The sequence below is a fragment of the Chaetodon auriga genome, chromosome 1, assembly GCF_051107435.1.
Source record: "Chaetodon auriga isolate fChaAug3 chromosome 1, fChaAug3.hap1, whole genome shotgun sequence".
In the NCBI taxonomy this organism is placed as follows: domain Eukaryota; kingdom Metazoa; phylum Chordata; class Actinopteri; order Chaetodontiformes; family Chaetodontidae; genus Chaetodon; species Chaetodon auriga.
In genome coordinates, this window is record NC_135074.1 from 12,871,271 (window position 1) to 12,899,012 (window position 27,742).

Sequence of the window (27,742 nt, forward strand, 5' to 3'; positions counted from 1 at the left end):
TGATCCCGGCCCGTGTTGTTATTATTACTATTAAAAATATAAAAATATTGTTATTAGAGTGTGTGTGTGTGTTCCTGGTCAGATCCAGGGTCTGGTCCCGGGTCGGTCCCTGGTCGGATCCAAGGTCGGATCCTTGCAAAGTCCCGGAACTTACCAGGGCCCGGCCCGAATATTTCGCGGGACTTACCCGGGACCGGCCCGGATATTTCGCGGGACATTGCCGGGACCGACCCGGAAATTTCCTGGGACATTGACAGGACCGATCCGGGAAAAGTCCCGGGAAAGTTCCGGTTCTGTCACGGGTCGGATCCGGGCAGGTACCAGGTCGGATCGGATCTCGGGTCGGATGCTGAAAAACTTATTCACGCCTTTAACTCAAGCCGACTCCACCCAGCTGTTATCATTATTATTATTATTATTATTATTATTATTATTATTATTATTATTATTAGTGTGTGTGTCCTGGGTCAGATCCTGGGTCTGGATCCCGGCCCGGGTTGTTATTCTTATTCTTATTCTTATTCTTATTTTTATCATCATCATCATCATCATCATCATCATCATCATCGTCATCATTATCATTAGTGTGTTTGTGTGTCGGGTCGGATCCCGGGTCGTACCTCCTGTACCTCCTGTCAGAAGGGCGTGTTGGTTTTTAGGTGTGTGTGTGTGTGTGTGTGTGTGTGTGTGTGTGTGTGTGTTGTGGGGATGGGGGTGTCTTCTCGGCCTGGAAAGCGTGTAGAAGCTGCCTCTCTCTCCTCCTCTCTCCTCCTCTGTCGCTCCTCGGAGTTTCTGACCAAGGTGCTGCTCCGGGGACACGTCACGTGACCGCGCTTCCCCCCTCTGAGTGAGAGCGGGATGCTGTGAGCGCGCGTGTGTGTCGGCTGCGCACGGGGACACCTCAGTCCTCATCATGAGCGGCTCGGGCTCACGAGGAAGGCTTTTCTAAGACGGCGTCGGGTTTGCTGTTGTGTTATCGCACTGTGGAATTAGTGCAGTCCAATGCGCTACTTTGACTCTCTTCTCGCACCTTCTTCTTCTTCTTCTTCTTCTTCTTCTTTCCTTGCTGCAGACATTAGTGTGGCAACTGTGGATGGGCACACAGGAGTGGGCTGCTGCCCACCAAGTCTGACTGTGTTTCGGAGGCGCTGAGGAGAAGAACATGTAAGAATCCGCAGGCATCCCCGCAGATTCCTCTCGGAGTCACAGCCACGATGCAGAAAGGGATGAGACTCAATGATGGCCACATCACCTATCTGGCTCTTTTGGCGAAGAAGGATGGGACGAGGCGAGGTTGCCTGAGTAAGAAGAGCTCGGACAACACAAAATGGCATTCAAAGTGGTTCGCCTTGTTGCAGAATATGCTGTTTTATTTCGAGAACGACTCCAGCTCACGCCCCTCCGGACTGTACCTGTTGGAGGGCTGTGTTTGTGACAGGGCACCGTCACCGAAACCGTCTCTGTCCGCGAAGGAATGCTTAGAGAAGCAGGTAAGATATCGATCGCAGGAGGAGCTCCCATCAGTCGGACTGGCTGATACTGTCAAGGTAATCCGTCTCAGCGGGCGGACGCGCTGCTCGCCGTTTCTCCTGATGGCAGAAAACTTGCTTTCATCCATTAAAGCGACATTCGTGAGAGGAGGTGTTTTGTCTAAACGACACAGTTTCTGTTTTTATCCCTCTCAACGCCAACAGTGTCCCGGAGATGTTCACTTGACGCTCGGTGTTACGTAATGGCGTCATCCTAACTGATTGATTGTCTCGATTTTGCACTAAAATAGCTTCGCAGCTTGCCTCAAAGGTAACTCATCAAATGAGAGTCAACGGGATAAGCCTCATTCTCTGTGCAAACTTTGCAAACACGGGCACCACTTCACCTCCCTCCACCTCTTTTCCTCCATCCTAAACTGTGTTGCAGCGCATTGATTTTTACATAAGAGCCTGTATTTTTAGACATCTCTCAGGCTCAGGGATCGCAGCTTATATGTAGGGAGTAAACTTACACAGCATCCAAACTTTGCAGGTTGCCATCTTGCGGAGGAGAGCTGCCCCCTTCCCTGTCGTTTTGACGTATTGATTTAATTCCTTGTCTTGATATTAATAGCATCCTACCTTGGCAACTGCGTCTCCCCGGTTCACAGCGGCTTGCTTCATTTGATAGCTCTCCCATTATCACGGGGTTGTTAACGACAGCCATGAATGACAGCCAAATATGTCCCAGGCATGTTTTTGTCTCTCACTACATCCCTCATGCGTCTTAATTCCCTGATCATGTAGTGGCATGGATTAACATGTGTGAGGGCTAAACAATGTCCAGCCTTCTTTTGATGCATATATGTCAGTGTGACACAATCTCAGGGACAGCATGGTAGCCTCTTGTGAGACAGTTTGGAGGGTTTGGGGAGGCTGCTGCTGGAAGACATAAACCTTGAGGCATGAAAGCAGTGAAGAGCCGGAGAGGTGGTCAAGCTGCTGTGAGCTATGACTGCAGTGTCCTCTGCTGTCCCTGCAGCAGAGCTCATGAAGTCAAAAGTCAACCTGATGGGTCATCTCACCTGTTCAGTCGTCGCAGTCGTTGTGTACGAGGCAAACAGGTGGTCACTTGTTCCACTGATGTTCCAGATCCTGGACTGTAGGACTTGCAGACTGTTTGCTATATACCAACACAACTGACACAGCAAATGAGAGGCAACAAGGTTTGGTTTGACACACCAGCACACAGCATGTTTCCACCATGGCAGGCTAGTACACGATGGAGACCCAGCTTAAAAAACTGTCCAGTTTTAGGAAGCCACAACTACAATTGTGCACTCTTGTAGAAGAAAATCTGTCCAAATGTAACTTTTAGCCGTTCTCTATTTAAAGCTGTCGATGAAGATGTATCTCACTGTAGGTTGTCTGCTTTTAAGCTGATGTAATTATAATGTTTACATGTATTTTGCTGTCCGTGGACGAGTAGTACAGGGTGTATTCATAATGAGTGACTGCTGTCCAGAGGCTGCGACAGTTGCTGTATTTGTCTGTGTCCATCAGCTGTCCCCGGCGTCGCTGTCCGCGGTGCTGATCTCTGCTGTCACGTCATGTTCTTCAAACACTTGCCCTCTGCTCTTTGTTGGCAGAGCTGTCATGATTAGCATGGGTGTCTCAAAGAGGGCGCCGTACAGACGCGCCAGCAGGAATCAGACAGTTCAGGAAAAGTAAACACATGTTTATTTTACCCCAGACGGCTTCTTTGTCATGCAGTGGATTTTTTGGGGGGTCACAGTCCAGAAACGTAGAATCAGACAAGGCTTATATTCGTTGTATGGCTCACACGCCTCGGAGTTACACTGACAAACAACCTGCTTTGCTGTTAAGGCGCGGGCTCGTTGGCCACTCTCGTAACTTAAACTATGAAACTTCCCTCACTGTAAATCCCCTTCCCTTAAAACCACGTCAGGACCAGAGGCACGCTCTGTTCTCGGAACAAAATATGGACTGAGTGACATTTGCAATGACAGCTGTGCATGCAGGCTGCTCCGGTGAATTTATTTCAACAATGAATTAAATTAACATGAAAGCCTTCAATTAGCATAACACAGTCTTCTGTTCAGCACATGTCCCTTTACATAATATGTGTCAGGAATAAATTCTCTGAACTTTGTCTTATTTCTCCACACGTTTCTACATGTATATGTGCATGTATACATGTGTGAAAGCATCTATCAAATTTTGACGTGTATTTACATAAATACGTGCTTTTCACGTGTGAGAACTGCAGTGTGAATCATGCCACGTTGCACGAGCATGTATTTGCCCCACTGTGTCCTCCTGCATAGCCTGATGTCGATCTATAAAAGGTGAAATGAGGACAGAGAGAGTAATCAATGCACCAGGTGTCTGAGGGCATACAGATTTCCTTTTCACTTTCCCCACTCTGGAACAACAAAGAGCGACACTCGAGTCAATGAGCAGCCTGCAGAGGTCATCTGAGGCGATGCTACTGTAGGTTTCTGACATTAAACCCGTTACATATGCAGATTACAACAGATTTCAGCTGAGCGTGGTGGTGGCGGTCCGTGCATGTGCTGTACTGTATGTCTGTGTGTGTGTGTGTGTGTGTGTGTGTGTGTGTGTGTCAGCGCTGCAGAAGGGATGGCCGGGGCTAGTGCTGGATCTTATCTGTGTGTGACAGGGAGAGGGACAATGCAGCGAATAGATGCCAAGCCAACTGCCACCTTGCAGGGCTACAGCGCTTTTTATAGACCTCACTCCTCAAAAAGGCAGATCTTTCTCTCCCTCCCGCTCCGTCTGTCTCTGCGCTCGCATTGTGTTCCTCGCCGTGTTCTACTTTTTAAATGTTCTTATTCCCCATTTAGAAGGCGAGCTACGTTTAAGCCCACAGTTACTATGGCAACCCCTATTTGCATCTGAAAAAGTGCATTTGAAGGGGCCAACGAAATGTGCAACAGCATGCCTCGGCATTGTGCTTCACTTAGCAAGTACAGCGAATATGGGCATATGAGCCATGTGAGGTGGGCTGGTGGCGTTGTTGGGGAGGGGGGGGTGAAGTGGAACTCACTTTTCTCTGAATCTACAGTCCGTGGATTTCTAGTATAATCTTAAAGTGTTGATGATGCAGCCAGCAGTTTTATATAAGCAGCATGACTGTGGCCAGTTTAATGTAATCAACAACATCTGTGACCAGAAATGAGCCACGACAGGGACTGACTGGCTCTATCCATGCATCAGTTATGTCTTCAGCACTATGGGGTATCAGTAATAACGTGTTTCCACTTGTTCTGAAATGTGAGCCTGTTAATGTATTTTTCCTGTTTGATGAGTTTAATCTCAGTTTAACAATTATGCAATGAACAAACGTATGTTGAACAGTGTTGAAGTGGATTTGCACATTTAATGAAGACAAAATACAGAAATTGCTATAAAGCATAGTTTAAAATCATGTTTTATATGTACATTATTGTTATCTTAGTCAGACATTGCGTATTTTTTAGACGTACACCTCTGATGAACAAACTCTTGATCCAATAACGGGCAAATCGACTTTGTTTGGGGATTTGGGAGCATAGTAACGAAGTACTGCCAGCGCTAATCACAGACACAGAGCATATAAAAATCTGTTGTGCTTAACTGTGTTTTACACCTGCAGTCTAAACAGAAGTAAGGTGTCATTTTCTGTAGCAGACTCAGACATGTCACTAGCTCATAATAAGCAATTCTCCTGAAATTAAAAAAAGGTGCGTTCGGTTAAAGAGGTCTCCATGACCCCAAACAGAGCATTAGCTGTACAGCTCTTCATGGGAACATGTGTAATAGTGTATAATAGCAAAAAAGAAAAAAATAAACCAACACTCTTTTGAACAATGGCGGGCTGCGTGAAAAGGAATCTGTATTAAAAGAAATGGATCATAGAGGTGTTTACAGATAAAATTGCTCTGAAGTTTAGTGATTGGAAGCCATCTTTATCATCACCATTACATAAGTGAATGTGTTTAATCTTCTCTCCCTTTTCTCTACTCCAGATGAAATTCAATATTTTTTGTTCACAGATTTTAAACAAGGATTTACTACAGGCAACGGTGTCTCACTTACTAAGAGATTATGTCTCCGTGGCAAAAAATGGAGTGACGTGGAGCTAAATATAGCTGCCTAAAAAGCTTGACACACCAGCTCACAGGAAGCGAGAGATGGGAAGCACATTATTGACAAAGGCCCATTCTGCTGCTCATCAGGAAATATGGAACATTACTCCCCTTCACAAATGATTTGCTCTTGGCATTTGGGAGGGATAAAAAAATCCAATATATTGGATTTGTGGGGGTCTATTTACAATGCATCAGTGTTATATAATTTGATGTGTTTCTACCACAAGCAGGCTGTCTGTACTATTATTGCAATGACCACCACTTTGTTGATTTGAGGATTTTTATCTGATAAGCCTATTAGAAAACAATTCCGCGTGCATTTGCCGTAATTGCCGTAACCGAGCCTTTATGGTCACTGGAGATGATTGGTGAGGGAGTAAAAAGGGGTGAGGACCCAGAGGTGCTTGTGTCACTACAATGCAGCCAAATCGTCGGGACAAAGCAAAACAAAACTGAACAAAACACGGCGTCAGTCGAGAGGCTTCCACCAATTCAGAGGTGAGTTGCCAGGTTACAGACTGAATGCACAGAGGCTTTGCAATGAATCTCTCAAGACCTTTCCCTCAGGCTCTCTGTCTTCCATGAATTCACGCTCGGGCATTCGCGTGTGTGTGTGTGCACGCAACTTTGGTTTGCAGCAAAACATGGGTTTTAGAAAAAGCTGCTCAATGATGACGAACCATGTGAGGTTTTCCCTTTGAGTCCATCAAGGACACGTTCTACATCTTTCACTTTGAAACTCTTCAATACTCTATTCTCACGTCTCATTGTTGCATTACGCTCTGAACAAATGTTCTTTCTATGACGTTGTTTTCCAGTATTACTTCACTGTCACGTTCAATCATGACAACCAGAAGGCTTTGGAGCTGCGTACAGAGGACGTCAAGGACTGTGACGAGTGGGTGGCTGCCATCACACAGGCCAGGTACGTCTCTTCAGGACCTCTCACATGCATACACACGTTCAGCAGTTACCTCACCATAAGACAAACGAGTCAGGCTGAAAAACTGCACCAACCCATGGATTAATATGTAATTCTTTAATTTATGAGACGGCATTAAAATCACCAAAACTGGAGCATTTTTTTTCTTTGCGACAGACTTATCTGCTCTGTAGGTCACATGCGTATTTTGTGTATTTTTTGGTTTTGTAATAGTGTGCCCTAGTTTTGCATTAATTCTAATGAATACCTTCTACTCAGGTGGAGACTTATTTTGACACAGCCAATCAAATCTTGCCGTCAGACGTTCACACTGAGCCAGACAGCAGCCTGTTACACAACACAAGAGCCACAGACTGAGGAGAAATGCACTGCTAATGTCAGTTTGCAGGGAAGCTAGCTTATTAGTAAATGTGGCCTGGCTCTACGTGGGTGCATAATAAAGCAGCACAGAACAGCTGACAGGGATGCTAAGGACTACAACAGCAGCACAATATTCATTTGATAAATCAGGTATTCCCTTCCTCTCTGGCATATTCGGCCAGGGTTCAGATTTTTTCTCGCCTCCTGGCAGGATTAGAGAGTTACAGAAGTTTGTGAATTCAGCGATGCACAAAATTAACTTTTCACCATTCGTCTCTACTGTAACGTTATCGCTACCATACGGTCCGCTTCCCGTCAATGTCAGAGTCTCATTGGATGCACAATGTAGCGGTCAGCGCCTGTGGGTTCAAGGTTGAACTTAATTGAAACTCTGCCACACAACCTAATGGACTGTCCATGCAGTTTGCAGCTTCCTGTGAGAGTGCAGATGCTCTCTCCGTTGGAAATAATGGCTTTGCTCTGTTTAATGTTGAACCTGTCCTTTTGGTGTGAAAGCTCTTTTATGACTCCCTCCACTGGACTGTTTTGTGGATGTCTATTATTATTATTATTATTATTATTAGTATTCTTCTTCTTCTTCTTCTTCTTCTTATTATTATTATTATTATTATTATTATTGAGGCTTTTAGGAATATCATAAAGAATTAATTAAATGAAATGCATCATTATTAGACTTGAACATGTGTGATGCATAATGAGCAAAAATGCCCCTTTAAGTTTCTGAGACAGAAGAGGGTCATGAAAGCCAAGCAGTACAAACACTCTGAATGTCAGCAGTGTGCATTTGTATGGCGAAAGGTCAATTGATTGGACTCATTGAAGATTACATTGATTAGTGCTCCATCGAGGCAACAGCACTTACTGTACAGGAATGAGTTGGCCTGTAAGCATGTAACACGCAGCAGGGCATTGAAAATCTGTATCTACATCTCATCATATAGCTTTTTTAGAGGTTTCTGGTGTCTGGATGCCATATTTTTCATTTTAAAATTTCCAGTTTAACAAGATGTTGTTGAATCAAATGAGACTAAAGCCCTTTGTTGAACTGTGTAATGTACAGAATTACAGCTCATGCAGAAGCGGCCTTTACACATGGCTTGCTAAGCCCGCAAGTATTTGAAGAACTGGTTGCGTAAGTGCCGACGCTCAGTGCGGATGTAAGGTTTGTGGTTCAAACACATGCTGATCAGAGGTCTGCTTTTTGCTTTGATAAATCTATGGAGAGCCCATGAAACATGCGTTAATGAGGTCCTTACAATGTCTGTGTGTGTGTGTGTGTGTGTGTGTGTGTGTGTGTGTGTGTGTAGTTACAGGAACCTGGCTACAGAGCATGAGACCCTCATGCAGAAGTATCTCCATCTACTCCAAATAGTGGAGACGGAGAAAACGGTTGCCAAGCAACTTCGACAACAGATAGAGGATGGGGAAATCGAGATAGAGCGGCTAAAATCAGAGGTAACTTGCTTCGTAGTTTCATGCTCGTAATACCTGTGTGTGTGTGTGTGTGTGTGTGTGTGTTTTGTCTTACTGTATGGCACACAGCGGAGACAGAGAGGGAAAGTATGGAAGTGAAAGCAGAGGATAAAGACAGAAAGGGGACACAGCACAAAGGTCAGGACGCAGATTAAAAAGCACAATGTTGTGAGTTCACGTCAAGCATCGTAGCGTACCGTGCGCCCGGGATGTCCCCGTTAGAGACCCTGCAGTGCTGTTGAGTGTTTTGTATCCTAATTATTCAGTCTAAACTAGATCAAATGCATCTCTCTTTAATGTGCTAATGGATAGCTCCTATTCAATTGAATGTTTCAATATGCATGAATCAGCTTCTATTATATGTGATGCTGCAGTCTGCACCAGAAAATAATAATCAACTGTTGAGCTGCTAAAACGTTTCGTAGTAATGGTTTTTTGGTTGTTTTGTTCAGTTTCAGTCCTTTATTAAAAGCCATCTATTCTTTTTCATACACTGTGTCGCTCTAATGGGAGTAAATGAAAAAGGATTGAATAAAATAAAATAGGACACATTTTGATGCAGCTGGCACAGTTAGTTCTCGTATGAAGTCTTTGAAACCGGCTAATGGACGGTGACAAAGTTGAACAAAAAAAAACAAATGAAAAAGCGTTGAATAAATCATTAACAATCATAATAGAAACACAGAAAGGAGTGAGAGAACACGACATGGCCAAGACCACGAGTAGGATTTTAGCTACGTGCTGTATGAAGTATACTCATCTTAGCCCGCTCAGCCAGTGCAATGCTTGATTTGTGCTGAATTTCAGATCGCTGCTCTGCTCAAGGACAATGAGAAGATCCAGTCAAATCCGGAGGTCCCTCCCAGTGAAGATGACACCGAGATCAAGAAGATCAAGAAGGTGAGATCTCAATGTTTCGGTGCTGTGGAGAAGAAGGCCACTCACTGTGCTGTTTTCTTCATCAAGAAAAACTAACATAATGCAAAAAAGAGTGGGAGAGGGGAAAGGAAGGAGGGTTTAGGCAAAGTTTGACCTGTTCCAGCCGGGATGCGTGTGGTTTTCAAACGCTGCAGCATCTCTGGGCGCCTGCAGGCTTTATTTTTAACCTTCATTTTCTCAGGGAAGCTCACACTCTCTCACGCTTTAATAGCAGTGAGCTCCGCATCCACCACAACCACCTGCTCAGCTCTGTGGTCAGCTCTGCTGAGGCAGCTGCCTGCTTACTAAAGATGGAGAGTTTGGAAAGTTTTGGAAAGCCAGTTTCTTTAAAGCTGCGAAAGCTGTGGTGACGAACCAACAGATATTTATCACGAATAATTCTGCAGTTACGCCCAACTCTACAGAGTGTTTGAAGCTCAGTGCTTTGGCCTCTCTGGCCTTCTCTGTTTGCTCTCTGGACAGATTTAGCTACCAGATGGTGAACATTGTGGAACATTTAGCGACTAAAGAGGGAGGGGGTTGGTGGAGACCCAAACAGAGCTTAAAGCGGAGTGAATGTTGGACTTCCTTTGTCAAATCATCAGATAACAGGTTGTTGTTTGCAAGCATGTCCTGTCCGGGTGACAAACTTCAAGATAGAGATCTGAGTCTGACTTGAGCAAAGGTGCATTTGTAAATTCCTCTTCACCTTATGACGTGTGAGATCTTTGCTCTTACTACCAAGAAGGTTCCATCTGTGGCTTTTGCTTTGGTCCACACTAAGTGAGACTTTACATGTGAAGTGACAGCGACATGTAACTTCATTGGAATTTACTTTTCCGGACCTCATTTTAAGTGAAATACTGTTTTAATGTAATAAATACATGCATACACACACACACACACACACACACACACACACACACACACACACAAACAAACATGGGTATCTAAACCTTTGTGTGTTACGTCTTGTCATCACAGGTCCAGAGTTTCCTGCGAGGCTGGATTTGCCGCAGGAAATGGAAAACCATCATCCAGGACTACATCCGTTCACCCCACGCTGAAAGCATGAGGAAGAGGAACCAGGTGGTATTCAGCATGCTCGAGGCCGAGGCCGAATACGTCCAGCAACTCCACATCCTGGTCAACAACTTCCTGCGGCCACTCCGCATGGCCGCCAGCTCCAAGAAGCCGCCCATCACGCACGATGATGTCAGCAGCATCTTCCTTAACAGGTGGCTGGTGGTGAGACGGGTTGTGATAGTGGTGTGACTCGGCACAGTGGGAGCTGCCAGCACTTGTGAACAAAAGAAGGAGAAACAATAGCTCATGACCACCATTTTGCTTATTTGTTTTATCAGTGAGACCATCATGTTCCTCCATCAGATCTTCTACCAGGGCCTGAAGGCCAGGATAGCCAGCTGGCCGACGCTGGTGCTGGGTAAGAGAGACAGACGACCCCTCGGTCACACACACACACACACACACACACAGTTCAACATTAGGTTTGTTTTAAGTTTTCGCGCTATGAAAAATACTACGAAAAACAGATATTTCAGATTTCTACCAATGAGACTTTTGCCACCAACCCAGTTTAATGGAATTTGACTTGTGCCACTTACAGCATCCAAACATTGTATTTGAAATACCAGTAAAAACAGTTAATCATTTTGTTGTGTTATTATCATTATTGCATATATTCATGAAGATGTGTGCTCCTCTTCACAGCTGACCTGTTCGACATCTTGCTGCCCATGCTGAACATCTACCAGGAGTTTGTGAGGAACCACCAGTACAGCCTGCAGATCCTGGCCCACTGCAAACAGAACCGAGACTTCGACAAGCTGCTGAAGCAGTACGAGGCCAAGCCCGACTGTGAGGAGAGGACACTGGAGACCTTCCTCACTTACCCCATGTTTCAGGTAAGATTCAAGTGTCACAGTGTGGACGAATGCAGTACTATTACACAACACACACACACACACACACACACACAGTCTCATGAATTATTCTGTGGCATTTGTTAAGTCTGTAAAGTACTTTTTCCAACACACGTCCATAAACTATGTTATTTCCATCCAATTTTTGTATCAATTATTTTGAAATACTCATGTTAGTAGCTACAAATCTGATGGGAATCTTGCACAGTGCCAAAATGTCTCATAACTCCATATCACCTCAGGAGGCCAGTTCGTTTCATTTGTATTTATTTACTGTTGGTGAGATTTCTGCAGCTGGGTTTGGGATCTTTCAAAATTAGACACGTCTTTTGGACAAGTCTGTCATCCTGGTTTGCTCTAATCTGGATATACAGTGTTTCATGGAATATTTATTGAAAATGTTTGATGTTTTCAAGTGAAAGAGAGCAAAAGCTGAAGGCATAGTTATAGTTAAAGTGACACATTTTATTAATTTCCAAGCCAATATTTATGCTTTTCAGGCAAACCCCAGAGAGGCTTCATGACCAACTGATTACCAGTCCAAAGTCATTAAGAGTCAACATGCGTGATGCTGCTTTCTGGACAGCTTTAAACATCTTGACCTGCATGTGTTTTAACACAAAAAGGTCATCATTCCAACAAATGGTTCAAACCTCTCTGTTTCTCTCTCAGATCCCTCGTTACATCTTGACGTTGCATGAGCTGCTGGCTCACACCCCCCATGAGCATGTGGAGAGAAACAGTTTGGACTATGCCAAGTCAAAGCTGGAGGAACTTTCCAGGTAGATCTTTCAGTCAGTCGAGCAATCAAAAGTGTTCTCCAGTATACTGTGTTTTACAACTCGAGGAAACGTGGATCTAGAGCTCTGAGGGCTTTAAAGAAGAATTTTTGCCCAGTTTTTAGTTAGCTGACTTAAAACATGTGGTTAGAGACGATTTCAATACTCTGCTAATGGGAAATATTCTGAGTATTTATGTTGCTATATATGAGTTTTTGGGGGTGTACCTGTCCTAGTTTATAGTACCTATGTAACCTTACTGTAAGCGTTTTGTTTTGTTTGTGAGTCCTTTAAACAGATTAGAGATCAGAGAGATCAGATCAAAAGCATTGGTTTGTATGAATACAAAATACAGGGAAATCTATCAGATTCATACTATGATTTTTGTGTATTTGTACTCTATTAGCAATGAATTGAAGGCATGAATTTGTGAGTATTTGTTGTCCTTTCAGAATCATGCATGATGAAGTGAGTGAGACGGAGAACATCAGGAAGAACCTCGCTATCGAGAGGATGATTGTGGAGGGATGTGAAGTGCTGCTGGACACCAGCCAGACATTTGTTAGACAAGGTAAGTTTGTTTCATGGTCGGATTAAAACACCAACGCTGAAAACATGGAATTCCGATGATTTTGAAGTCATAAACGTTGATTTTTATTTTGGGTTGTTTGCTAACTTTATGGACAGCAAATACACTGAAGACAATAAACCAACACTGAGGACATGAACACCTCACTCACTGAAAATCATTAATTTATTCACGGCAGTGCTTAATTTATCTAATTAAGGATGCCACATCTGAACCCACAATCCATAAGAAAGGTTATCCAAACAGCGCTGGGCAATTTACTTGAAAACTCTTGTCTTGAAAAAATAATTACATGACTGTATGAATTACTCAACAACAAAAGTAATGCATCCCAGTACTCTTTACTTTACTCTCATTTCTCAACAACACTGCACGCAGCATAACTTTCAAACTGCAAATCTGTTTTTTAAAAGGAAAATATTTGGTATTATGAGCTGTAATCAACATTTTCCTGTATGACAGCGTCCTCACAGCAACTGTTGCATGATCGAGCTTAGAGGGTGACTTGCAAAGTCAAAACACAAATGCACAAATGTGAACTCTGATACATAAAACTGAAGAAGACAGACATGACCACCTGCGATGGATTTCATCGTCCTACACAGTCTTAAATGTGCAAAACAATAAACCTAAGGGGCGGTTGTTATCCTGACAAAGGTAGGAATGTGTTATAGTCATTTATTATTCTCCAACATACATTAAACACCATCCTCACACGTCTCCTCTGCAGCCTTTGCTGTTGTGATGCATCTCATGTACTCTCATGCAGATGTTCGACACCTTCCTCCATCTCTGCAGACATGTGAACAGAATGTGACTGACGCACAAACACATGCGTGTTTTAGATTTTACTGTAACCGCAAACTACAGACAACAGAAGCTTGAGCATTCACACAAAGAAACAACAGGAGTTAACATTCATGCATTTGTCTTTTTACCATCCACTCATAATAATTCAAGGGTTTGGACTCGAGGGAGCATCATTTAATTATTCCCATAAAAGGTCCTCGAAGGTTAGACTTCAGTTATAAGCTCAAGGTCAAAGTCAGTATGAAAAGTTGAACAAATCACAAATTCTCATCTGTGTGTGTATGTGTGTGTGTGTGTGTGTGTGTGTGTGTGTGTGTGTGTGCACGCGCGATGCTGACACTCCACAGGTTCTCTGATCCAGGTGCCGATGAGCGAGAAAGGAAAGATCACGAGAGGCCGACTGGGCTCTCTGTCCCTGAAGAAAGAGGGCGAGAGGCAGTGCTTCCTCTTCTCCAAACATCTCATCATCTGCACCCGAGGCTCCGGGGGAAAACTTCACATCACTAAGGTTCAGTGAGATTGTAATCAGGAGGACTTGATGCTAAAAAATTAAAATTGTCCTATAAAACAGATCAAACTTCTCAGAAATGGTAATTCAAACAATTTGGGAGTTAAAAGGTACAATTTCCCTGAATGTGGGGTGAGATGTTGAATATCAAAAGTTAAGTTTGACAAAGCCAATTATTATGTATGTATGTGTCAAACTTTTCCATATTTAATTCCAAAAGGGTCTTTAAAATGTATTTGTCACTAAAGTGTTTAAACATACACTATAATACACAGTGATATACGGTATAAATACAAGTCATGATGCATTGATGGTGATGTAGCCTGATGATGCTGATTAAACTAGGAGGTCAGTGAAGACGTTGTATTATACATCACCAAAGATGCATCTAGGTCATCTCCTTTTCTCCTGAAAACGTTTACTGCAAGTTGCATCACATTGATTGTATGCTGCATTTAGTAACTCCTAACAGAGAGCCAGAGGTTTGATTCCTCTGATGAAGACATTTATAAATTCAGCATTTGTTAATATTTCTTCAAACTACAGAAGCGTCCACTGTTTATTAGCTGCTAACAAGCTGTATTTGACCTTTCACCCTGTCACAGAATGGAGTGGTCTCTCTCATAGACTGCACACTGATGGAGGAGCCAGAGGGGACAGATGACGAGTGTAAGTTACAAAGTACAGTGTATTCAAATGTTTTCTGCACATGTACTGTGTTTGTGGAAGTATATATGTTTGGGATGCAGTAGTTGAAATACTAAGTTTTCTTTTCATATAGTTCACAAAGTATTGGCTGTGAGCAGCTGATATTATGTAACACAGTCTTGAAATCTCATATTAATTACCCTTATCCAGAGAAGCATACACTTTTTATCTAGAAAGATATTATTTCTGGACTCACCATCATCAACTTAAAGCAAAACTATCGCAGTCATAATTGTTGACTGGCTGAATGGTGTTGATTTAATCAAGGTAAACACAGCAGATCTTCGTGGACAACAGTGCTGCGCTTTGCATGCCATGTTTTCCAAATTACAGGCTGCAGAATGAAAATTCGGATCATCTTAAGCTCTGTACGGAAAACTTGACTGATCACAATGCTTGTATTTTTAGTGTTGAGCTCAGTATTGATCAGAGGATGTCTAGAATGTGCAAAACTGGCAACACCATCTGAGTAATCACAGCAGGACTCCCTATTACACAACTCCTTGATGATTTTCCTTCCTTGTACAGTAACTCAGCAGAGCAGAGCTTTGAAAGCCACTCGATCATGAACGGGAAGAAAAAAACTGAACTTTGCTCGAATGTTCATTTTTATTTTTTTGTTTGTTCCTGCTTCTTCTCCTGGTGTTTGCTCTCTTTATTTTTCCTTGTTCCAGTAAAATGAAGGTTGTTGTGTTTGTGCCTTACAGCCAAAGGGGAGCGGAGCGGCCAGGACACAGAGCACCTGGACTTTAAAGTGATGGTGGAGCCCAAAGACGGCCAGCCCTACACCGTCATCCTGGTGGCTTCATCCCGACAGGAGAAGTCGGCGTGGACAAGCGACATCAGCCAGGTACGCGTCATTGGATGAGGGAGTTTACGCAGAAACTTACAGCTAAGACTGTAGGCTGCAAACATCTGACACTATGTTACATACAGCATGATGAAATGAAATTTGGGACAAAACGTAATCATTAGTAAGAGGAAGCTCGCTCACCCTTTCCCTCTGTTACACTCAGAGTTACACAGCCTTCATTCCCTGCCTGTCTGCTTGACTTACAGTGCATTGACAACATCCGCTGCAATGGTCTGATGATGAACGCCTTCGAGGAAAACAGTAAAGTCACCGTGCCGCAGATGATTAAGTGAGAGTCAGACGCCACGCAGGAATGCACATACTCCATTATACATGCACAAACAGAGGCTGGCTTTGGCATTACACACATACATGAAAAATGCATGGAAAATACAAGAACATGAGCCCAAACTCACACGTTCACACCTTTAGCTCTTAACCCTAAAAAAGGTCTTTGAAGAAGTGAGAACAGGACAAATGTTTTTAAAATCTCCTCACTTCGGAGATCTAAATTATTAGTGTTTGGTGTTGTAGTTGAAGAAATTACCAGTATACACAGCCAGCACTAGAAAATCAGGGCCGTTCAGCCGTGACTCTGACACAATACATGTCTGCAATCCTTTGCATGTTCCATGTTCCTACGCTGTATCTTGCAGAACATTCTAGAGTTTACATATTCATGTCCTCTCTGATTGATGATTGTATGGATTTTTGTACGTGTTTTTTTCCGGTGGGGAAACTATCCTACCATAGCAATGTCTATGCTCTACCCACTGACCCACACATGACCAGAAAAGTATACTAACTGGAGGTGGGCTGCATGAATACAGAGAGCTAAATCCCTGTGAGTACAATTCCTAACCTCACTTACACTCTGACGCAGGTCGGACACCAGCTTGTACTGCGACGATGTCGACATCCGCTTCAGCAAGATGATGAACTCCTGCAAGGTGCTGCAGATCCGCTATGCCAGCGTGGAGCGCTTGTTGGAGAGGCTGACTGACTTGCGCTTCCTCTCCATCGACTTCCTGAACACCTTCCTCCACTCCTACCGCGTCTTCACCAGTGCTGACGTAGTGCTGGACAAGCTCATCACCATCTACAAGAAGCCCATCAGTGCCATCCCTGCACGGTGAGTTGATTCCAAGAGAGTTACTTCGGGATTTTATGAGCTCACTGGTATGAAGTTGTCCACACTAACCATAATTTAGTTGTAAGCTAACAGGAAGAGTTTGAAGATGTTGTTATGAACTGCAAGTTTCATGTCTTGGATACTCGTGAGTGTACACATTGTCAAGTGTCCACACAAGCACTGTATAAAAATACCCCCAAAAGCTCCATGCATGTGAAAACACAAAAGCGCTGTCAAGATGCCAGGCGGCTACCTGTAGGCTACAGGTCTGATCCTACTATGGCAAAGGCATGATGTGCCTTCTACATAACAAATCAAGGCGATAATGGTGCATACTGTGACGTCAAATGGACATCTCTCTATTGTCTCAAGCCAAAAGCTGTGTTTTCCCCATCTACATGCCAGCACTGCAAATGGAGTTTTCCGAAAACTCCATTTCCAGTGACCTAAAACTGTGTTCGTGTGTGGACGAGAGGCCAAAACACATAGAAGAACCTACGTTTTGAAAATTACCCGTGTACATGTGGACTAGGCATTAGTCCTGTTAGAGTTAACCAACATGGGACGAGTTCCAAGGACAAATTAAATGTGATAAACTCGAGGTGCATCAGTCAAAAAACAACCTCATTACCTGAAATGTGAAGGCATGGGAGACCAGTTTACTTGTATAACACCTTTTAACAACAAGGCCAATCAGTGTGCTGTATATGTGAAGCAGAACAGACTTGAAATGCATCAGCCAGTCGCAGGAAAAAGCGTATCAACCAGCAGATCTCAAGCTTTGACAGTGGACCTGTAGCAGTGTTTGCAGCTGTGACTGAATTACTGTAGTTCTTCTTTATGAAGTGTTTCTGTAATTCTATCTTTCCCTGCATATCCTCTGTCAGAGTTTAAGTGGACGCCTTTAAACACCAGAGCTAAAACGGCTTGTCACATTCAGGTCCTCTGAGCACCTCACTGCCAGCTTGTGACAACTGAAAAAGGACCAAAGTTTGAAATTTCGACATACAGTATTTTCTCCTGAGGATGCAGCAACAGCGCTGTAATGGTGCAGTGAAAAGGTGGGACTTCCCCGGTGCCTGGGTTTGTCTCTGCTCTCACGTGGACCGTCTATAAGCAGCCCGTCATGCTATCATAGCCTGTCCAGGGGAGAGGGGACTGGGGGAGAGGCGGCGAGAGGTCACATCAACACATCCACTCCTCTGTCTTCTGTCCGCCATCACAGTTAATTGGGTCCTGCATCCGCCCACCTCTCCCTAACCCCTCCTCCTCTCTCTCAGTCCTCTCTTCACCCTTTTCCATTCTCTCACTTTTATTTTTCTTTCCTCAAGTCTGACCATTCCTCTTTCCGCTGCGCTGTCACCATGGCAACCCTTCACTCTGCTGCAGGACCCCACCCTCTCCCTCTCTCCTCGTCTTCTCCCTCCCTCCCTCTCTCCCTTTCTCCCATCATCTGCAGCGACTCTACGGTATTAAATATTGATGGTGGTGTTTTGCACCCAGACCCTGCTCTGCTCCCCTCCCCTCTCCTCTCCTCTCCTCTCCTCTCCTCTCCTCTCCTCTCCTCTCCCTCCCATCTTTTTGTCTTACTCCTCTCTCTTCTCCTGCTTAATTACCTCGTCTTGGCTTTCCTCTTTTCTCCTTTACTCTTGTCCTCTCGTGACTCTCCACTTTGCTTTTCACTTTGCTCTCATTTTCTTTTTGACTCCCCCTTCCCTCCCCCATTCACATCTTTGCTCCAGTCATCTCCTTTCCTTTACTGTTTTGTAAATTTAGGCGAGGAGACACAACATGGCTGCAGCGAACACCATACGGGGCTGGAGGCTTCCCATTCACCCACTCTCAGCCAGCAGCCTTCGCTCTGGTGGAATCCATATCCACTATGTTGCTCCTCTCTCGCCTCCTCCTTCTCAGTCTCACTGTTTTTGCCCCCGCTTTTTTTTTTTTTTTTTTTTTTTTTGCACTGCACCTCTGTGTCTTTCTCCCACTTTCCCTCTCTGTCTCTATCTGACTCCCCTTTTCTCTCTGTTTCTCTCTCCCCATTTCTCTGTGGGCCTCCCCTGGGCTGGTTGCTGTTGGCAGCACCCGTGCCTCCCACACTGTCACTTGACATGCTATTTATAGGCCTTCAGAGGGGGTGGCTCTCAGTGCAAGGAGGATGCTGTCTTAAACAATGTAGCTTAAATAAAAGAGGCAGGAGCTCCCGGAGAGCCCTGTGGTTAATGTGTTCCCTCTCTGCTTCTGTGTACAGACACCAAGTGCACCATGCACCCCCATTATCTCCGTTTCTCCCTTCTCCACTCTCTCCTATACAGGTCACTGGGAATAACTACCCAGAAGCCAAAAGGTGTTGTTCATAAGTAGTGATGCTCTTCTTCACGTTCGTCCTTCTGTCTTTTTCACTCCTTTCTCTCCTCTCTTCCATTCTCTCCTTTCCTGCAGTTCTTTGGAGCTTTTCTTTGCCAGCAGCCAGAACAACAAACTCCTCTATGGCGAGCCACCCACGTCGCCACGTGCCAGCCGCAAGTTCTCCTCCCCACCTCCTCTCTCCATCACCAAGTCATCCTCGCCCAACCGCCGTCGCAAGCTTTCGCTCAACATCCCCATCATCACAGGGGGCAAAGCCCTGGACCTGGCTGCGCTCAGCTGTTCTCCCAATGGCTATGCAAGCATGCACTCCACCATGTCACCCTTCAGTAAGACCACCCTCGACATCAACAAGCTCTATGTGTCCAGCACCATGGCCAGCAAAATCTCAGACGACGGAGAGGCCAAAGCCGAAGGCAAGGCTGAGGAGTCTGTCCTCAACAAGCAAGGTCAGAATCACTGTCTGAGGGACTGTGCTCAGTTTTAATGAGTTTCACAGTGTGGTTGTATTTTCCACTGACGTTTTTATGTCTTGTATGCATCCTCCTCTTATACTAGCACAACTTTGTATTGTATTTATTTGTTTATTTGCATGCAGTGATCTTGAGAGGTCTTAAGGGAAAAATAATGAGCTCCTTTAAATAGTTGAGACGCTGTTGTTTTCGTGATTGTTAAATGCTTTTTTCTATACCAGATCTGAGAGAGGAATGTGATGAGGACCCCAGTCAGAGTGACGTAACCGAAGCAGAAATGTCTCCTCCCAAGTCACCATCAACACCCAAGAATGTCAAGTCAAAAAACTCTGGTACAGTATGACTCTGTGTCTCCGTCATTGTGTTGGGACCCAGCGCTGTCCAGTTTAAGCTGCTCTAAATCTGAATGTCTTGTGATCTACTTTTGATTCTCAACCCACTTGTTAATAAACAAATGAGTTGGCAAGAATGTTAAGTAACTTAGATTATCATGTAAGAGCTGGCAGACGACAGTAGCTTAGTGCTAGTGACATACAGTACTTGCCAGTGGAGTGTCTTGGCAAATGCGAATATGACCAAATAAAATCAACAATAATAGATCGTGTCAATAACAACAGCCACTGGTAACATGAAGCACATTACCAGGCCGGCCTTACTTGTTCATATGAGCACTTGAATGAATCATTCCAACTGGCAGATTGCATGATGTGGCTTATCAGAAAGCCAGATAATAATAAATAAGCAGTTAAACTGAAATGAAATCAAATGAAAAAAGAGCAGTTGTCCAGTGGAACAACACTGAAAAGACCTGTGGTAGAAGAAATGCCAGTTCCTTTCTTGCCGAGACTTCGAAGAGAAGTATGATCCCACTCTCATTTCAGTGAATACATGTAGATATGAAGCCACTGCCACCTGTCGGTTATCTTAGCTTAGCATAAAGACTGGGAATGGCTCTGACCAAAAGTAACAAAATCCACCTCCAAGCACCTCGAAAACTCACTAATTTACAGTTAAGCCTGGTTTGAAAAGAACACGTGCTACAGAGTCAGACGAGCTGTTTCCCATCTTTGTGCTAAGCTAAACTAATCGTCAGCTTTCTGTAGCTTTATATATTACTGTATGGAAATGAGAGCAGTATTGGTCTCTTGTATTTCATGGCAAGCCAGAAAATGCTGAACGATTGCTTTAATACATTTGAAACATTCAACTTAGGACACGTAGTCACAGAGCAAACGTTTCAACTCTCATTACTCAAGATGTGTCCAAAGCACCTGTAATAATTTGGTTTAATCTTTAAAGATGTCAACAAGGAAGGGGAAATTGGCAGCTGGCTCAGGTTAGTAGGAAAAGGTTCAGATCAATAATGTTGAGATTTCAGTGTGATTTTAACCATCAGATCCATTTTTACCATCCAGCAGCGTCAGCTTGTGCATGTGAAAGGTGCAAAGATGAGAAGAGTCATTCTTAGAGCTAAATAAACCCTGCTACAGTAGACTGTATAGCAAACTTTTTTCAGAATATGACAAGCGTAACTATAGCCAAATAAGGTCTTGATAAAAACCACCCACAGCCTCCTGGCCCTCCCCGCATCACGCAGAGAGGGAGCATCCACCCCGTAGGTAGTCAGGCACAATTCATCCCCAGTGTGTTCTCTTCCCACGGTGCTGGATACAAGGGAAGCCAGTGCCTTGTGTGAGTAGGTGGAAGGAAACCTTGTACCTTAGCAACGATGTGCATGTTCTTCCATACCGCCCCCGGCTGAACGCAGGAAGGCAGGGAGGAAGGGAGGGAGTGGAGAGGCAGACACGGTGGAGCGTACACTGTCACTGCACGAGCTGCAGGACACACTGTGCTGGGTCTGTCTCAGCTCTCTGTTGCCCTCCACTGGTCAACACCTGGGTTTGATTACACACTTAATGTGTCCACGGCGCTTCACACGAGGAATCAAATCACCTTCGATCACCTTCCTGATGAGCCGCCGGTTCCAGCGGGTTGGAAATGTCCACTGAACGGATTGTAACAGAGGTGTTTGTCCGAGTGAAATGTTCTCAGTTTAGTCTGAGTATCCTTTAACCTTTTGATAACAATAATGAAGAAGAATTAAGGATTTTAACCTTCATTTCTTTCTGTTTTGTTTCCCGCCTTGCAGAGTTTTCCCTGTTTTCCTTCAACAATGGCATGGTGGTGTCATCTTGCCGGGAGCTGGACAACAACCGCAGTGCACTTTCTGCCGCCTCGGCCTTCGCCATCGCCACCGCTGGTGCCAACGAAGGCACGCCCACCAAGGAGAAGTACCGCCGTATGTCGCTCGCCAGCACAGGTGAGTCACATGAGGGAATGGTCCTTCTGTTGACCAATAGCGAGGCTTGTTGAGGACTATCTGGAAGCTTCCTGTGTCTGCTGTTGTCCCTCTCATTTAGATATTACATAATCAATAGTAATCTATTGTAATCTAATTACGAAAGTTAAAATCTAGTAAAACTTGATTGATCAGAAAACTGAATATTTTGTAATTCATTTATGGTTTCATCATTAAGGCACACCTCTGATGAAAGATTGTGACATAGATCAAATCAAGTCATTATTTAAAGTCAAGTCATTGGTCCAAAGCATAAGTGGTGTAGTGCAGCATGACCACCAGGGGGCCATGTGGAGTCCTTTGTTCATTTTATGGCATCATTTAAGCATCTGCTTCAGTGATTTCAACTTTTCAACTTTTTTACATTCACTAGTCGGCTTCATTGCTTCATTTAAAGGAATATCACAGGATCAATGAGGGGGATACAGACATGATTGTGGTCAGGGCCTCAAAAACACTCGTAATGTACATTCATATCTATTGAACAGTGTTTGACCAGTTATGAGCACTGTTTGATAATCTTTCAGTGCTCAGATAAACAGCTTTTTCAAACAGGAACGATGTAAAAAGAATGAGTATGCAGGTAAAAGTAATAATGTTTCGTGTTTAGCCTGTTGCTATGTGGTGGAGGAATTCAGTTTGACTGTAACTTTATTCAACCTGGTTCCAGGTTTTCCTACAGACCAGAGGAATGGGGACAAAGAGTTTGTCATCAGAAGAGCTGCCACAAACAGAGTCCTGAATGTGCTGCGTCACTGGGTCTCCAAACACTCACAGGTACAGTTCACCTTTTCCTTCGAGCGTTTTCTTTGTTTCTTACCAGCTTTCTGTGCCTTTGCAGAAGAAAAATAACACTTCTGTAATGACTCTGCTGTTGTTCCTCAGGACTTTGAGCTGAACACAGAGCTGAAGATGCGGGTAATTGGCTTCCTGGAGGAGGTGATGCATGACCCAGAGCTCCTGACACAGGAAAGAAAGGCAGCTGCCAACATTATCAGGTCTGTTTTTTCGTAACTATCGCTTGATCGCACATACAGTCATATGTTACACATCTGTATGTCAGCACCCTGTAGACGGAGAGAAGTTTCACCGATTTCTTTGAACATAAAATAGACCCTTACGCTGCCACTGGAGCGGCAAAAAGAAGATGCCTGCCACTCTTTTTTCGGAGCAGCACTTTCTGATCTGTTCCTCTGGGACAAGCAAGCATTTGCATTGGTTTAATATGCCAAAACTGGAGTGGAAACCCAACTAAAGAGGGTAATATAACCACCCTGTCAGCATTTGGTATTGCTGCTAAATTTTATCAGCCTGTGTAGCTGAAGCCAAAAGTGCCCGTAACCTAAAGTGAACAAAGCGAGAAATGAATACCCAGTGCACTGGGTCAAGCCACACACTTTCCGACAAGTGAAATCTATTTATGTCTCTTTGGGTCATGGCAATTATGGACAAAACTGTCAAATAACGGCACTTTTCTCTTTCTGTATGTAGGACTCTCACTCAGGAGGACCCTGGAGATAACCAGGTCAGCCTGGAAGAGATCACACAGATGGTGAGAGAATGATCACAAAGGCCTTTTCAGTATAAAAAACCCTTATTTCTTGAAATTACTGGGTGTCCTGTAGAGACGATTTGTGCTTAAGCTGTAATGCTTTTCACTGTGTGTGTGTGTGTATGTGTGTGTGTGTGTGTGTGTGTGTGTGTGTCAGGCCATGGAGGACTGTAAGACTGAGCCGTTTGAGAGCCACTCTGCCCTGGAGATAGCTGAGCAGCTCACACTGCTGGACCACCTGGTCTTCAAGGTCATCCCATACGAGTGAGTACACATGCGTACATGTGTGCCAACACACGAGTGCAGCTGCCGAATGTTGGTGTGTTTTTCATTGTTCATTACTTGAAAAACATATATATTTTTTCCACAGGGAGTTCTTTGGTCAAGGATGGATGAAGAACGACAAGAATGAGAGAACTCCGTACATTATGAAAACAACGAAGCATTTCAACGATGTATGTGTTTACTTTGGTGTTCTGACTAAAAGATAAATGTGTCTTATAGATAGATAGATAGATAGATAGATAGATAGTCATTATTATCACTATGTATTTTTCTTTTGGCAGATCAGCAACAAGATCGCCACAGAGATCCTGCAGTGGGACGATGTGAACATGCGAGTGGCTGTGATTGAGAAATGGGTGGCAGTGGCCGACATCTGCCGCTGCCTCCACAACTACAACGCCATGCTGGAGATTACGTCCTCCCTCAACCGCAGCTCCATCTTCCGCCTCAAGAAGACCTGGCTCAAAGTCTCCAAGCAGGTATCCGTCATTGCTGGCATGTTCTTCCAACAGTGAAGTTAACTGATATTTCTCTGGGGTGGAGGACTTCCAGGTTTTAGCTTCGATTTTCAAGTAATCACTGAAGTTCAGCTGGCACCTGAACATCACCTATCTGTTCTACAGTCGAAGGCTTTTTGTCCTTCTCTTGGCCAAGGAATAGTACCAGCACATAACTCCCATAAAACCACAAGCACACACTTTGGTTGCCGTTTGAGTTAAACTAGCTAGCTGGCTAAGCTAAGCTAATTGCCTCCTGGTTCTAGCTTCACACTTCCTTTTGTTTTTCTAACTAGTATTAAAAATGTTACATTTCTGGCTTCTGCCATTATCAGTTTCACTATGATTCATTTTCCAGACAAAGACTGTGATCGACAAGTTACAGAAGCTGGTGTCTTCAGAGGGAAGATTCAAAAACCTGAGAGAAGCTCTGAAGAAGTGAGTATCTAAAGCTGGTCACTGCGCTGTGGTCCTTTATGTTTGTGTACTGTATCTCTGTATCTGAGCCGCCCTTTCTCCCCAGCTGTGACCCTCCCTGTGTTCCCTACCTGGGAATGTACCTGACTGACCTGGCCTTCATCGAGGAGGGGACGCCCAACTACACCGAGGACAACCTGGTCAACTTCTCCAAGATGAGAATGGTAAAGAATACCAGTGTGCTGAAGTGTTCACAATAACTGTCTATTGTTTCTGGTCTCAAAACTCTTTGTTTTGTTTGTGTTGTCAGCAATGTGTGCTTCATCTCTTGTGGACAATACAATCCTGCAAGGTTGAACTTTATATGATTTTCTTTCATTTGTCGTCAGATATCTCACATTATCAGAGAAATACGGCAGTTTCAGCAAACGGCTTACAAGATTGATTATCAGCCAAAGGTGAGATTATTTTCTGTCTCTATTTTATTGTGTATATTCTACTTTTTCAGCAGCTGTAGACTTGAATTATTTGTTTGGAGGTATTAATAGATGACTTTTGTAATATCATTTTAGTTCTTCGAATGTTATATTTCCATTACTATTCACTAAGTGTGGTTGGGCTGATACGACCTTTTACTGCTGGAGTTTAGCAGAGCTTTAGCTGAAGGTGTGAAGGACTGTTTGTATCTGTTGGTTTTGGCTAACGGGTATTCAAAGCCGGAACCCGAAACTCATCTGCATCTTTCTTTTTTTTTATGATGGAGTCTTTTCAAGCTTAAATTGTAAAAATCAGCAAATTAATTTGATGTTTTTAGATTTGTTCATCTATTTAACCTGAATAAAGTGGCTGCAGGTAGCAAGTAAGATTAAAATGTATTCATTTATTTTAAGGTTTTTGGCTTGTCACACGTGGGAAACAAATCAAGCAAAATTTACTCGAGCAAATATACAATTTTTGATTAAGAGAGTGGATAAAGGCTGGTTTCCAGTCAATGTGGCCAACAGAACTCTATAGAAATGTATATTTTCATTAACAGCAGGTATGCATTGTCATTCAACATATTCCAAATGTTGAGTCTGAGAAACTGAAGAAGTCTTGAACAAACTGCTTTGTTTGTGTTCATTATTGCTTTAGGTTGCAAAGTACCTGTTGGACAGCAGCACCGCGCTGGATGAGGAGAGCCTGTATGAAGCGTCTCTGAGAATCGAGCCTAAAACTTCGTCGTGAAGAGGATTTCTGTCTCTCTCAACACTCATATGGACTGAACAGGAACAATATATCATAATGTACATATACTATTATTTGTATTAGACACAGTAGGCTGTGCCCTTCTAGTATGTGCTCCCCAATGGACTCGTTGTGTATAATCGTTATTAGAGACTGAGTAGAAGCCCAGAGAGGTTTTATTTATATAGTTACAGAGTATTTATATGTTATTTATCGTCTTAAACACCATTTTATGATAAAGTTATTTTCAGCCACAGAATAAACAAATGAGTGCAAAGACGTGATAGTTAGTTGCATCCTAATGGGAATGTGCAGCATAAAAAGGCTCTCATTCATGAGAGATGGTGGCCGCATCGGACACATGATGATCAGCTCCCACTTTTCTGCTCAGATGTCACAGTCAGCCGGTTGCACGTGGCTGCAGTCGTCTTTAAACGAGTCCACATGCAAACCTTCTGCCTGATTAGTACAGGTGCCATTTCTCCAGCCTGTTTGTCCTCAAACATACATCTTAATACAAATATCTGCTAATTTACTAGCTGCATGATCACTCATTTAAAGTTGCAATCCCTAACATTTTACAATGGCGGACTCCGCCAGTAACACTCAGAGCTACTAATTGCTGAATGTAAATACACAGAATGACTATTGCAGGACAAATGCTCTGATAAATTGGATCAAAAATGAAGTTTGAGTTGATAAAAATCTGAGATCAGATTGTGAAATTTAGACTCTAAGACTTGAGAAATAATGTAGGTGGAAAGTGGGACTGCTGCTGTGGCTGAAGTTGAACCATGTGCTCTGTTGTTTTATGTAGCCACTAAACGACAAGGATTAGAGGTTGTTGGAGTCGAACCGGTAAACGATCACCTGCTGACTTCTGATTGAGCTGGAACATGTTTTCAGTTCAGAGAGATGGTTTTTACGCTTTGCTTACTATCACCTTACTCCCCTGGTGGGCAACATGATGTACATATAGTATAAGCACCGGGCAGTGTATGTAGCAGATGTAACCAATATTGAGCCACTTCAGGAAGTCAAATTCCCAGCTTCTACACTCAGACACTAAGAGCATAGTTTTTACGGCTAATCCTCTTTGGCCAGTGCATTATGGTTTTGCCTTAATCATGAAATGGATTATATACCACAAAAGTATGTAAACTATTTTGTTCTACGATTTGCCAATGAAGCAGAAATATTTGCTGTGTACAGTACCGTGTACAGGCAGTCTGATGCATTTCCTAACGTGCAATGTGTTCAAAACATATCCCTCGAAATGTGTTATCCTTATGATCGTTCAACTCTGTAATAACTTTTCTGTGTATGATACTTTAAAACAAATGTTGAAAACAACTTGTAAGTGTAACACATTCTCTATCCTGTCTATTCCAATGTGTTAGCAGGAACTATACAGTAGTAATATTGTGCTTCTTCTTGGAATATTTATAGGTATTTTTTACAGGCTTTGTATAGAAAAACACCTAAAGCTTAAGTGGCAGGCATGGCCCACTTTCATGTGTTCAAATCAAATCTATATCTAGAACAGTATGTGTACTGTATTTAAACCCCGCCCTTGCACATGAATCTTTACCCTCTAAAAGGCACATCAAATGTTTGCAGTGAGCAATACCCAGTGGTATGAGAATTATCTTTCAGTCTATTTCAACAGCTTGAGTAGTATTTCCAGTTTTGTATAAAAGTGTATTCTTTCCTGATTACCTCTTGTTAATAAATCTATTCTTTCTCAGGGGGAGAAGTGTGTCTGAGGCTGCCGTGGTTGTTTTACACTGCAAAATGCAGCAGCTCATAAACTGCTTTGCTTGGGGGGGGGGGAGGGTTTTTTTTTTTTTTTTTTTTCTAAGGAGCCCAGTCATGTGATGCTCT

At 43.5% G+C, this 27,742-nt stretch overlaps 1 protein-coding gene across 1 annotated transcript; it reads left to right on the plus strand.

The window, feature by feature from the left end:
• The first annotated feature begins 688 nt into the window (after positions 1–688).
• On the plus strand, positions 689–27,619 carry LOC143338777 (ras-specific guanine nucleotide-releasing factor 1-like). Its single transcript, XM_076759491.1, has 27 exons — positions 689–1,490; positions 6,463–6,569; positions 8,276–8,423; positions 9,249–9,341; positions 10,344–10,597; positions 10,724–10,803; positions 11,091–11,284; positions 11,975–12,084; positions 12,534–12,652; positions 13,828–13,988; positions 14,594–14,657; positions 15,404–15,546; positions 15,756–15,838; positions 16,433–16,681; positions 19,124–19,497; positions 19,743–19,853; positions 21,671–21,841; positions 22,551–22,657; positions 22,766–22,878; positions 23,372–23,432; positions 23,590–23,696; positions 23,803–23,887; positions 23,999–24,196; positions 24,573–24,652; positions 24,738–24,855; positions 25,021–25,089; positions 25,766–27,619. The coding sequence occupies exons 1-27, from the start codon at positions 1,215–1,217 to the stop codon at positions 25,856–25,858; spliced, it is 3,768 nt and encodes a 1,255-aa protein (XP_076615606.1). The 5' UTR covers positions 689–1,214; the 3' UTR covers positions 25,859–27,619.
• The last annotated feature ends 123 nt before the right edge of the window (positions 27,620–27,742 follow it).

Bases quoted from the DNA above. Each gene is read 5' to 3' on its own strand.
- LOC143338777 (XM_076759491.1), top strand. From the start codon at position 1,215: ATGCAGAAAGGGATGAGACTCAATGATGGCCACATCACCTATCTGGCT. The intron at 9,342-10,343 runs GTGAGATCTCAA...TTGTCATCACAG, and splicing joins AGATCAAGAAGATCAAGAAG to GTCCAGAGTTTCCTGCGAGG. The intron at 12,653-13,827 runs GTAAGTTTGTTT...GACACTCCACAG, and splicing joins CCAGACATTTGTTAGACAAG to GTTCTCTGATCCAGGTGCCG.